The sequence below is a fragment of the Apostichopus japonicus genome, chromosome 2 (assembly GCF_037975245.1).
Source record: "Apostichopus japonicus isolate 1M-3 chromosome 2, ASM3797524v1, whole genome shotgun sequence".
Taxonomy (NCBI): domain Eukaryota; kingdom Metazoa; phylum Echinodermata; class Holothuroidea; order Aspidochirotida; family Stichopodidae; genus Apostichopus; species Apostichopus japonicus.
This window is the reverse complement of record NC_092562.1, coordinates 20,480,197-20,492,367: the sequence shown is the minus strand read 5'-3', so window position 1 is coordinate 20,492,367 and position 12,171 is coordinate 20,480,197. Positions and strand designations below refer to the sequence as shown.

At 37.3% G+C, this 12,171-nt stretch overlaps 1 protein-coding gene across 1 annotated transcript; it reads right to left on the bottom strand.

The window, feature by feature from the left end:
- Positions 1 to 119: 119 nt before the first annotated feature.
- On the bottom strand, positions 120 to 12,148 carry LOC139981556 (general transcription factor IIF subunit 1-like). Its single transcript, XM_071994029.1, has 13 exons — positions 11,962 to 12,148; positions 11,422 to 11,494; positions 10,945 to 11,017; positions 9,979 to 10,178; positions 9,219 to 9,389; positions 8,421 to 8,535; positions 7,473 to 7,557; positions 7,057 to 7,195; positions 6,078 to 6,247; positions 4,716 to 4,792; positions 3,933 to 4,065; positions 3,149 to 3,350; positions 120 to 1,959 (listed from the first exon to the last, which is right to left on the bottom strand). The coding sequence occupies exons 2-13, from the start codon at positions 11,487 to 11,489 to the stop codon at positions 1,731 to 1,733; spliced, it is 1,662 nt and encodes a 553-aa protein (XP_071850130.1). The 5' UTR covers positions 11,490 to 11,494; positions 11,962 to 12,148; the 3' UTR covers positions 120 to 1,730.
- Between the last annotated feature and the right edge of the window lie 23 nt (positions 12,149 to 12,171).

Below are 12,171 nucleotides of genomic sequence, written 5' to 3'. Positions count from 1 at the left end.
GTTAGGAGATGAAAGAGATCAGAATAGAATGGAATGATTTTGAAGGGGCGGGAGTGGTTTTATTGGCACTTCATCACTATCTCTGACTAAAGCTGGAGAAACAAATTTGAAAATTGTGTAGAGTTTTCATTAATTTATTCACTATCAATCTGTACCAATGAAGTCTGTACAAATGTTGAACTATGAGGCAAGTTATAACTCAAGTAATAACTCACTATATAGTACAAAATTGTGTTTTTAGTAAAAACAGAAAATGAAATTATAAATATGGGTATGAATCTGTTGCAAATCCCCCCCACCCCACTTTTTTCTTTCCCCAAAGCAAACAGTGGAAGCAGGCAAACCTATCTACAGTATATCATATTTCAAATGGATAGTTTTTGCCAACAAATTCTTCCTGACGATATTCTGTATACATCAAGTTTTGAGATTAATTGCTGGGGCAGTTACCACACCATATTTCCAACATATAAGTGTTATGCACCCATGGGAGCAAGTCTCGTTTTTATGATGCGCTCCCTAGATTACAAAATAAACAAAACCTTTCTTCTTCATTTTCACAATTTAAAACTTGAAATCCATCCAATCAAAAATAGATATTGCCAAAATCAAGATTTGATTTTTCATCGATCAGAATGTTTTGTTATGTGCATAGTACATTTGTGGCTTGTATCATTTCCGGTGGGTTAACGTTCCTGTGTTTATAATGACCTGATTCAGAGATAAATTATCGATTTAACAAAATTACATTGGTGGACATCTGGAAATAGAATGATCGGCCCGAGTGTTGCACAAGGGCTTTCGAACAGCAGCTTCGAGATCCAGGTCGGACAATGATTTCACTAGGCCCGTTTTGAAGTCTTCATAGCTCTCTAGACCCTAGCTGACCCCAGGCCCGGGAATGTATCCCCCCCCCCCTCTACCTCGTTTGGAGTTGTGAGATTATCATGAGAGATTTGCAGACATGAAACAACCAAAGGCGATTCTTACGTGAGAACATTTAAAGCAAGAATCGAGAGTTTGTTCAGTTTCGAAAATCACGTTTTGCATTCACTATGAAGTTATCAAGCAAGGTCATGATTTGAATCCCAAGGAATGGAAAATTTTGTGAAAAAAAGTAAAGAGGTCAAAGGTCAATTCAGCAGGTGACATTCAGTATATTACTGCAATGTAACTTAAAGGCCTCTGATGTACTATGAAAAACACATCTGTGATGTTTGCTACATTATATGTTTATGATCAAAACTTAACTCTGAATCCTGCTGTATGTAAGGATCATGTTGCAAGACCATAATTCCAGTCTGAAAACATTCCAGAATTATGGTCTGAGAGATTTACTAAACAAGTTTTGATGCATACCTCACTACAAACGTAGCATTACAAAGCTTGCAGACCCCAAAATAAATCAAGATCTCTCTGACATAAGGCTTGTCAGGTTTGCACCATGTTATTCACTTGTGAGACCACATGTCTCAACCACATGTCTCAGACCACACATCTAAGAGTCCATACCAGTGTGATATCTCAAAAGACTTGATGCAGAATGAGATGCAGACCTGTTTTAGAGCTTTTCAAAGCCACATGTAAAATACATATTACATCTAGAATGTGTTTTTAAACACTTTTATCTCCAAGATACTCCTGGTTTCCATCCTCTTATTGATCAGAGATGCCCGTGATCGGTTTCTGCAACATGCCTCTCAAAGAGTCCAGATTTCTGGGGTCAAAGTTCAATTTCCCGCAGCCTTCTGATGACTGCCTTTAATTGTCCAATAAGTTTTGTCTTTGATTTTAATTTGTTCTGGGTTCAGCCTCTTTAGGACTTCTGCCAACCTTTGGACCACTTTATCCTTTGAGAGTCCGACTTTCTTTGGGTTGAGTTTGTAAAGTAGATCCTTGGTTTGCATCGGCTTTCTCATCAGGTAACGTCTAACGATATCTTCTGTGATTCCTTGCTCGCTGTAAGGAGGATGAGTGGGGGTGGGGGGGGGGGGGGAGGAAGGCAAAAAGAAATGCTAATTAAATTGTCTGATATTGTTAACTTTTCTGAAACAAAATAGGAGCAACAGAAGCAGGTAACAATTGATTAAATGTTGTATAAATAAAAGTTTGAGGTCTGATGGTTTCATCCCCGGTAGCTTAATTTTATATTTGGTCATCTGTTTTCAGCCATTTTACCTTATCTGCCCCGGCATTACTAACGGAAGATTGCAACTGATCAAACTACGGTTTTATTGAGCAATTAAATGGTTATATATTAAATCTTTTGGTCTCTTTTTTTTCTGTTAAAATCAGCCAAAAAACCCCCAGAAAAATGGGGGAAAAAATTTCGAAATTATATGTTTCATCAGTATTTGAAATGAAACTTGACATAGTTTTCATACAATAGCTTTGGAGTTTTACGGAGACAAATGTAAGATGCTGCCATAATCCCCACTACCTAAACCAGGGGTCTACAACCTTCTTTTGGACATGATACTGCGGACATTTTTGGCATTCGTCTGTGAACCATCTATCATCCCTCTCACTACCGAATTTATCATCGCAATGGAATGGGAATATTGCTGGCTTATGCAATTGCTGGTACAACTTTGATGATCTAAGCTTGAAGAGGCAGCTATACAAGACTGAGATTGGCACACAGGGCCACCCATGTCCAACTTATTATGATACTTTGACTGAAGGCAAGTAACCCTGTAGAACCACAACTCACACTTGCAAGTGGTCCTTGATGGCTCAATAACAATCAGAAAATGTGCAGGTTACTTTGTAAGGTTGGGTCGGGAAACGGTGAAGCCTAATTTAAATGTTTCCGAGACTTCTCACAAGGCTCTTATGACCCGTTGAAAATCTTTTGCGACCCGAAAATTGGCTTGTGACCCATAGGTTGCAGGTAGCTGAATTAAACAGACTTTTTTAATCAAGTACTTATTCACAACTGCTTTCAGGATTTTTAAAACGTCTTTTGTGTAATGATATCTTGTACCTTCAAAGAGGCAAGAAACAAGACAAAAACATGGCAATTTTCAGACCAATATAACTTGTTATGCTGTGAAGATACACCCAAAAGTTCCAATCCCCCCTCTCCCTCTCCCCCCCCCTCATTGAAAGTTGTAGATTTTAAATCACTAAGCCAATTAAAGCATACCTCGGAGGGGTTCCTGTCCTTGGGACTGGACTTTCTGTCCTCATTTTCTTGGCCTTGAGGTGCTCTCCGGATGACGATGAGGCCGGTCGTTTTATCGCCTGGAATTTGTTGTCCCCGTTCTCTGTTTTGATCTTCTTCGATTCACCTTTCTCCGTCGACCGACTTGAAAGATTTTCCGCCTTTTTCACTTTACCGCTGGCATCTGTCCGAAAAGAGGATTTACTTGGTAAACTCAAATTGTAAGGTGCAGAGCGATATTAGGCAGCAGCTGGTGGGCATTTAATGATAGCATTTTAATTTCTACCACATTCAACAGTTACTAAACTACCTGCTTGTACAAAACTCTATCAAACACTCCTCTTCTTTCAACCCCTCCTCACCCCCCCAAACCCCTCCCCCAAATGTGACAGTAGCAGGTAAGATTACAATAACAGATTCAGTCCTTAATCCCACTGTTGCTGGAATGTGAATTAGTCTTTCACATGAACTAGACATGTGGCAAACGGAAGTGCAAATGAGAATAAGTACAAGCAGATCACAACCTAAAGTCTAACAGAGAAATAACAAATGAAGTTTGAACGAGTGAAGACCCCGAAAAAACGCTATTTTGGGAGAGAAAATGTTTTAAATTCAGTACACCATAAACACTTGTGACCTAAAATTAAGCAACTTAAATTCTGCCCCTTCTTCTATCCCTCTACTCCCCATTCCCCTAGCTTTTGGGCTCTAGCCCATAATAGCCTCTTTGTGGGTCGAATAGAGGGAGTGAAACTGAAATGAATACCTGGTTCTTTCTGTAATTTCACTGCTGCGTCAGATAACGTCTTTGTTGTATCGTTCGGTGTTGGTGTATTTGATCTGCTCGACGTGGAGCTTCTAGATGAAGACTTGTTACTTGATTTCTTACCCGGCCTCTTCTATAACAAAATAAGTGAAAAGAAAAGAAAAGTACATAAAGACTGTACCGTAAGGCTTCGAAATTTTGGCTATGTGTTCCAGCCAGTAGGCTCGTTAAGAACTATTATACTTTAGCTAAGGTGGCTAAACTTGAGAAATTCTTGGCCTGTGGTTCATCCTGAAGGTTCTGTCCTGTGTGTTCTTCAATCTACAGGATGTTTTGCTTGCCCTTTGAAAAAAGTTGGGATTTCTTCTTCCACAGTTTTTTTTCAAAATATAAGAAGGGTAGGGAGAAACCGACAAAAACACAAGGAAGAAAAAACCAGAGATAAGAAGAAACTCTGAGATGACAAATTATAAATATGTAAACAAAAGACAATAATTTCAATAGATATACAGGTCATTTGCAAACAATTAATCAAACACTGGATAGTTTGGAAAACTTAAAAACAGCAAATATGTTTTTGGGGACACTTTTGCTTCTGCCATCATTCCCATGAACAATGAAAAGGAACTTATCGCACATTTGAAGTAACAACCGGAACTCCTAGTATCAAAGGTCACACCATGTATATAGACAGAGCGTGTGAAAAAAAAATGGAAAAAGACAATTTTTTAAAGATATTCAGCCGAGTATTATTCTGGAGATGAATTGATGAATTTTGTTTACCTGCATGAGAAGTGCTGATTGAATTTTAGTGTCATCAATGTCACTATCACTGGAATCAGAATGGCTGGAATCGCTATCTGTGGATGAAGATGAGGGAAAACGAAATGCAATGATTTGGTCTTCAAATCTGTGCCCTGCCCTCCTCCTATATCTCCACCTCACCATACAGACTAATCTGCCCCTCCTCCCCCCTCCCAATTTGCCAAACTGCCACTATAATTGTGCCTCTCAAATATATGTATTTGCAATGCTGGTGTAAACAGTACTGTACTGTCTTTCATGGTGTTGTCTGCAAATACTAACTGCAATTTCTGCAAAGCCATTAAATCTGCTAGTGCATTATGGTAGTCGATAAATAGCAGATTTATAGCTCTCCAAATGGCAACACACCATTTGGAATTTGATTCACCACAATTTTAATACAGGACACAAATATTGTGCCCTTTGCGTAAATTGTCGGCACACTTCCGGCTAAGAAATTCTTGGCTGCGGGCCCGAGTCACACGTCACAAAGTAAACCTACAGACAGTTTTTTAACATCTATCAAAGTAAACAACAGGGCATGAATCCAACTTGCTGTACGAGTACAACAGCATGTGTTTGAGTACAAGTAAATGACGCTGGGTATAGAACGATTAAGTACAAACTTCTAATTAGGAGTACTTTTTTTTGTGTTATAGTATCTATACTATATTTCCAAAATTCCCTGCTCACACCAGTGCTTTTACTAATCCATGAGGTAGATTACGGGTTAAAGGCATTGAAGACTCGCGCTCTGATAAAGTTAACTTTCTGTTGCTTGCAAATGACGTTTTCTTCTTGTCTACAAAATGCAGACATAATGAAACCTGATAACTTGTTATCTTTTATCTAGACCTGAGATGTCCATGCTGCTATGTACACTGTGTTGTGGGTATTGACCGTAGCTGTATGTATTGACTGTACACTAGTGTCTAATTACCGACAGTAGCAAGCTGTGTGTGTATTTTCTGGGATCGATGGTGATGTCTAACACTTCTGTTACACCTCATTCGAAACTAGGTCAGATTAACGGCATGAGACGTTTCTTTGTGCGCGAGTCTTCACACCCTTTAAGACCCACTAAAAGTCTGGCATGAAATGAGCAATGAAATGACTGATGGCAAATGGCTCAGTTTTGGTCATTCCCCTCAAACATTTACTCCTTGGACAACAATAAATGCCAAAGTGTTATTAAAAATTGCAGAAACCTTTCACAGTTTAGTCTAAAGCATACACCGTTAAACACATTTAAATATTTCTGACCACTTTTTGTTTTTAATAACTTCTCATTTTTCACCTTAATAACAAACGAACAGAGTATTTGTTTTCTAAAATCCTCACCGTCGCCTTGTTTGTTGTTATCGATCTCCCCTTCCTCTTTGCTTGCTTCTCCTTCCCCTTCCTCCTGGGCTTCGTTCTCTTCATTCTCCTGTTCGTCTTCTTCCATCTTCTGCAGTTCTTGATCGATGCCTTTAATGTCGTGCTTCTCCTCAATTTCTGCTTCTCCCTCGCTAATTGAGAGAACAATGAAACAAGACAGAATGCACAGAGAGTGATAGTTTGCTTCAGTCTTGTGATTAAACATTTCCTCCCTGTAAGCAATCACCACACTGACTATTGTCTCGAAGCAGAAAATATGACTGATTCTGACTTCTTGAAAACCATAATTTTTTTGATGAGTGTGTGAGGTGTGAGGTGTTGTAAGTTCAAGATTATTTCAGGTGGAGTGCAAAGCTACCTCCAAAGTTCTCAATGTTAAAGGCAGCAATAACTAATGTTTAAGTGAGGTGAATTTAACGTCCCCCAAAAAAGAGGTTAGCCTCACAAATTCCCTTGGAGGATTTTACTCCAAAACATACCAGGTTTGGATATTAACGAGCGACAAACTAACATCGATGAACGAAGGATAGACAATTTACTAAGCGCTAAGATACACAAAGATCTTGTACGCTCTTCAGCAAACACAACTAGAAAATTTTGGGGTGGTAGAATGAGGTTGAGTAGAGGTGAACAGGCACTGGGTTGGGGGGGGTGGGAGGAGGAGTGTCAAGAAATAAAGACTTTGGATGAATAGACAATGAATTAACCACTAAGATACACAAAGATCTTGAACGCTCTTCAGCACACACAACTAGAAAATTTTGGGAGTAAAGGAACAGGCACTAGGAGGGGGGGGGGCTGGGGTGGGGAGGAGGAATGTCAAGAAATAAAGACAAAACCCCTTCACTTTAGATGACGTAATGTGAAAGTGCAGTACTTTGTTAGGAGACAGGTACTAAGTAACAAAACAAAAGTAAATAAATGATAATCGGGTTAATACCTCGACTCCTCGGAGATGTAATCTAGTTCTCTCGCATCAAAGTCTCCTTCGTCACTCTCTTCCTCTGCCTCGTCATCGACTGTTTTCTTCTTAGTTTTCTTGTTTTTGCCCCCTTTTCCATCTTGTTTCTTGCTCTTTTCTACCAACGAAAATGAACCAGTTTACACTAGCATGTCAACTATCTTTTTTCTCTTTCTGAAGAGAAAAAATGGTAGCCAAATCTACATACATGTAATACAGTCCAACGAGGTCATTTGAAAAAAGACAAAAATAAAATGGAGGGTAAAGACTCTCATGAAGAATAACATGATTTTCCAGCTTCCAATATTTGAAACTAATCACGTAATTCTCCTCGTCTACAGCAAGTTTACGGTCAATATTGAATTATCATAGCATTATAGTTTCAATGTACTTACTCTTGCTGCTAGAATCACCATTATCGTCACTTCCTTCGTCGTCAGATAAGAGTAAATTCTGGAATTCGTCGTCTTCTGTGATTGTCTGTCCATTAATAATAAGATAATATATTGTGAAATATGAACAAATGAAGGAGGGAACTGGTCTCCTTTATGGCCTTGAAACTGCTGCCAGGATTGATTCCTAAGGGTTCATCTTTGGTCTGGGAAATTAAAATGGGTTGTCAAAGTATTGTATCTACCTTGAGGTTCCTTTATATTAAAAGTAATCAGTCACATATTTAACTACACCAATGGTTCTCAATACGCTTCCCATGGACCCCCAAATCCAGCCATTGTAAGATTGCAATCCTATCCAATAATCGGTCACACAGACCCTTAAGACCTAACAGCCATATGGACCTACCAAGCACAATGCTCAATCTAAGGGTAAAGGCCTTCTCGAGTCTCTCAACCTTTGCTCCAACCAATAATTCGTATCATTTATTCCAGTATAAATTGCATAAAATACAGTTCATAAATAGGAAAATGGTGAGTATCATAAATAAAATAAATAAAATGTTATGTGCATTCATAAGATGTATAAAAGTTAGGAAACAGTAACCCAATTAGGGAATAAAAATTGTGGAAACTATACAAATTACATCAAATCAAGTCATTTAAAGTGTCATGTTGAATAAAAATAGATGCTCTGTATACAAACGAGTTTCTGAAAACTTGCACTCTATATGTTGGTGTCAATGCACGATTCCTGTTTTCTTTGGCCCTTGAAGAAATTTTACTGAGAACCCCTGCACTGTACTTTTATCTAGTTAGATAACGAAAATTGGTTTGAGCAGAAACTTCAGGGAGATTAGAGGTTGTCTGAGGGACAATGGGGACACCCCTCTAAAAGTCAGCTCAGCTGTCTTTGGTTTCAAATTTTGAGAAAATATTGGGAATACTGACCAGTCCTTTTGATTTGGAATCTTTCTTTTGTTTCCCTTCTTGATCCGCTTCCTCTGTTGTGTCTTTCAATTTCTTCTGCAACATCACTGTAAAGAAGTTCATTGTCCTGTCTCTTCTAAATAACAAAAGCAAAAGTTTTGACATTTTTTATCTTGCAAAATCAGTACTGATGCCAATTTGACAAAAACCAATCAAACTCTTCAAATTTTTATAGTTTTGCAAAATATTTTTCTCCCTCATGACTGGTGAACTTTTGAAGTGATTGACATAAGTTTGTGTTAAATCAACGCACCAGTAGAGGGTAGGAGGGGGTGGGGTGGATTTTGACAGATTCTCAAAAAGTTTATGATATTAGAATGTATGCATTGTTTCAATTGAGATTCACTCTTGGCTTGCAAGAACACAATTCATCTGTCAGCAATTGAAATTTTAGGCAAATTTTTGTCATCAGATTATCAAAAGAAAATTTATCCTCAAAGCAGTAGTTGGGAGTCAAGGATTTGTTTTCACAGGTGAAAGTTCAAGTCACTAAAATATTCAAAGAACTAATCAGGAAATGAAAATATTTCACACTGAAAATCATTTTCAAACTAATTGAAGAATGCAAGTGGAAATATAAAGTACAAAAAAAAGAAAGAAAAATAAGTAAACAAAATATCAGGGTAAAACTATATAATATATGTTGAGTTACAAAGTGTTTCCACAGTTGCCAATGATAAACAGACAGACAGTCAATGATGGACAGACAGACAGACAGAAAAAGAAGCCTTATTTTTAAATCAGTCTTTCACAATATACCTTCCAAATTCTTCCTCAGCCTCCTCAGCATTCAGAGTTCTATATTGGATCATAGGAGCAAAATTGTAGAAAGAATCCACAGGGTGTGCTTCAAAGGATGAATCGGGCAGCTGTTTCAGAATGTAGTAGCAGGAATTCTCAGCGACCAACCCTTCTTTCCTTCCTTTAAACCTGGATCAGAAAAGAGAGCAAAGTTCAAGCAAGTCATGTGATGATGTTACGTTCATCAACTATATAGAGTATTTTTCAAATTAATTAAATAATTTAATTCATCTAAATTGAGTTTAAAAATACATAGCACTGGATTTTAAAACAAAACAAATTATAGTCCTGAGCAAATTGGGGTATTCTGCCATCTTTGTCTCTCGGTAAGTAGCAAAATTGTGTTTAACTTGCTGTTCCACCAGTAACAAAAGAAAGTCAAGCTTCCACATTTTTCTAAAGTTCTTAATTGATAAAACCCCTTACTTACATATCAAAAAATAAGTTTAAATATAATATATGTAATACACCAGCTTCAAAGATCAAAATACTTCACAATTACTTCTTTGTCTGTATATTTGATCCTACAGTAAGACCTGACAACTACTGAATTCACTGAATAATGGATATTACTGAAACAGTTCCCAAACTGAAATGCCAAAGCATTGGCATACATGCACTAGCTCACACCCAGCCATTATACAAATACAACAACAGAAATATTGACCTACATACAGTACACCAAGTGACCTATTAAAGCTAATCTTTTGATGCTTACTTTTTGCCTTGCTTCCCTCCAAGTTTCAGTATCCAGGGTTGGTCTTCTTCCTTGTACTTATGAACTCTGACCCCATACTTCTTCTTTCTTGCCTCTTCTCTCCTCTCCCTTCCAAACTCACTCCCGGCGCCATAGACTGGCATTTCCTCTCCTACGGTAGCTTTGAATTCCTTGAAATTGTTCTCCCTCTCCATTTTTATCTTGATAGAAAATTAAAATATAGATTTGTACGTACCAGACAGTGTAGTGAGTCCATACTCATACAGTAGTGTAGTTGCCTGTACTTGTACTAGCCCGGCCTCGTGGACTTTTACTCATGGTCAAACTTGGGTCATTTTGGAAATCTAGTGTATATACAAACTACTGTAAGATTATGTACTCATACTTGCACATAGGGCCCTGTACTGTTCTTGTACTCAAACTAAGGAGAACTCTACTTGTACTCATGCCCTTGTACTATAGATTGATATGTTGTATACTTCTCCAATCTCTGTTCTTTATTAAAGCCACGCTTCTCTGATGGGGGTTGCCAAACTTTGCAAGTGGTTATTGTTAAATTAGATACTGTCCTGTTTGTAATCTGGTGATGTTTTGTCATGCATCACTATAATATAAATTATAACTGAGCCGACTACTAATGATAAGATTATTACAAAAATAACTGTGAGAATCACAAACTTAGTACTTTTGTGCAATCTATCAACATCAATACACCTATATTTTCAGATTAAAGAGTTGTCAGATATCCCCCACCCCCAAAAAAATAAAAACACAATACAATCAAATACTCCAAGATTTATTTCAAAGTTAAGGTTCACTTTGCAACATACTGCAACAGATTGAATAAAAGTCGTCAATTACGAATTTTGGGATTACTTAATATTACATATAGGGATCTTTTTGGTGATTAATTAAGTATACAATTAGCATTGCAACAACGACAAAATTTTAAGATTAGTATTGTACCTGACTCCATTGTTTAAAATCAACTTTGGTGTGTCGATTGAACTGCATTACACTGTACTTTTTATTTGATTTCCTGAGGGAAAAAAAACAAGAGAACTCATTACACTGTATTACACTGTATTTCTCTCTATAACAAACTTATCACTTTCATTATATTTATATTAAAGTGACTACTGTACTTCTGTTGGCTGAAGCTTATCAATGGCAATAATTAAAAGAAAACCACTCCTCAGTATACAAACAATAAATTTTAGTTGGCTCTGGATGATGTACACAAAATAATACAATGAATTATATTTAGTTTGAAGATTTAATACAAGAAATTTCTAACCATAACAGTAACAGGCACTATTCAATACAACACAGGCATAATACAAACAAAAAACCCATCTAGGCTAATACCAATTGAAAAAGTTTTTCACAATGTGGTTACAAAGTAAGATGTGAAAAACAAGGAAGAAAGAAAAAGATGATTACTTTGGTATTTTGACCGAGAATTCCCCGATAATATTTGAGCCTCCAGGAGAATGGGATGTTGATGCCATGGTACCTGAAGTAATGGAGAGGAGATAAAAGAAATAAAAAAAATATCTCAGTTGTTTCTCAAAGTTGATGTGATACTTTGCATCAGAATTGTTGCGAAGATTAAGGAAGAAAGGAATTGGCAATAAGTTTCTTAATGAACTGTTTTCGTTGTAGCCAGAAACATGCAAATGTGGGTAAAATTGATAAAATTCTTTTTGATGAAATGAACTTAGCGAATACTTTAACAATTTCGAGATATAAGAGATTGCTTTGCATGAAACTACACTAAGGACGGTGTCTACAAAACTCACCACATTGCACATTTTGCTTCGTTTAGCAATGTTATCATCTGCTATTTTGGTGCAGTGATATGTCCTAACATATTTTCGTGCAACTAGACCCAATATTGATTAGCATTGGCATAGGCCAACGTACATAAAATTAACACATTGATGATGGAGTACGATCATATACAAACAACACGGTATATACCTTTCAGAGGACTGCAAATGTAAGAAAATATAATATTCCCACAAATTCGTCCTGAAAAATCACCAATTTACCCAGAGATATGAGACAAACGGTAGTGTTGTCTTCTGTGATTCAGACTTCAATTCACTGCATGCAATGCGCGAATTGTGTACATACTGTAACGCACAAATTAATCTATGGGCCAGACGTGAAGTCCGAACTCGCAAGATC

Coding starts and splice junctions, on each gene's coding strand:
- LOC139981556 (XM_071994029.1), bottom strand. CDS start 11,489: ATGGCATCAACATCCCATTCTCCTGGAGGCTCAAATATTATCGGGGAA. Junction 7,196..7,472: donor TGGTGATTCTAGCAGCAAGA/GTAAGTACATTG, acceptor TTTCGTTGGTAG/AAAAGAGCAAGAAACAAGAT. Junction 4,066..4,715: donor AATCAGCACTTCTCATGCAG/GTAAACAAAATT, acceptor ATTTTGTTATAG/AAGAGGCCGGGTAAGAAATC.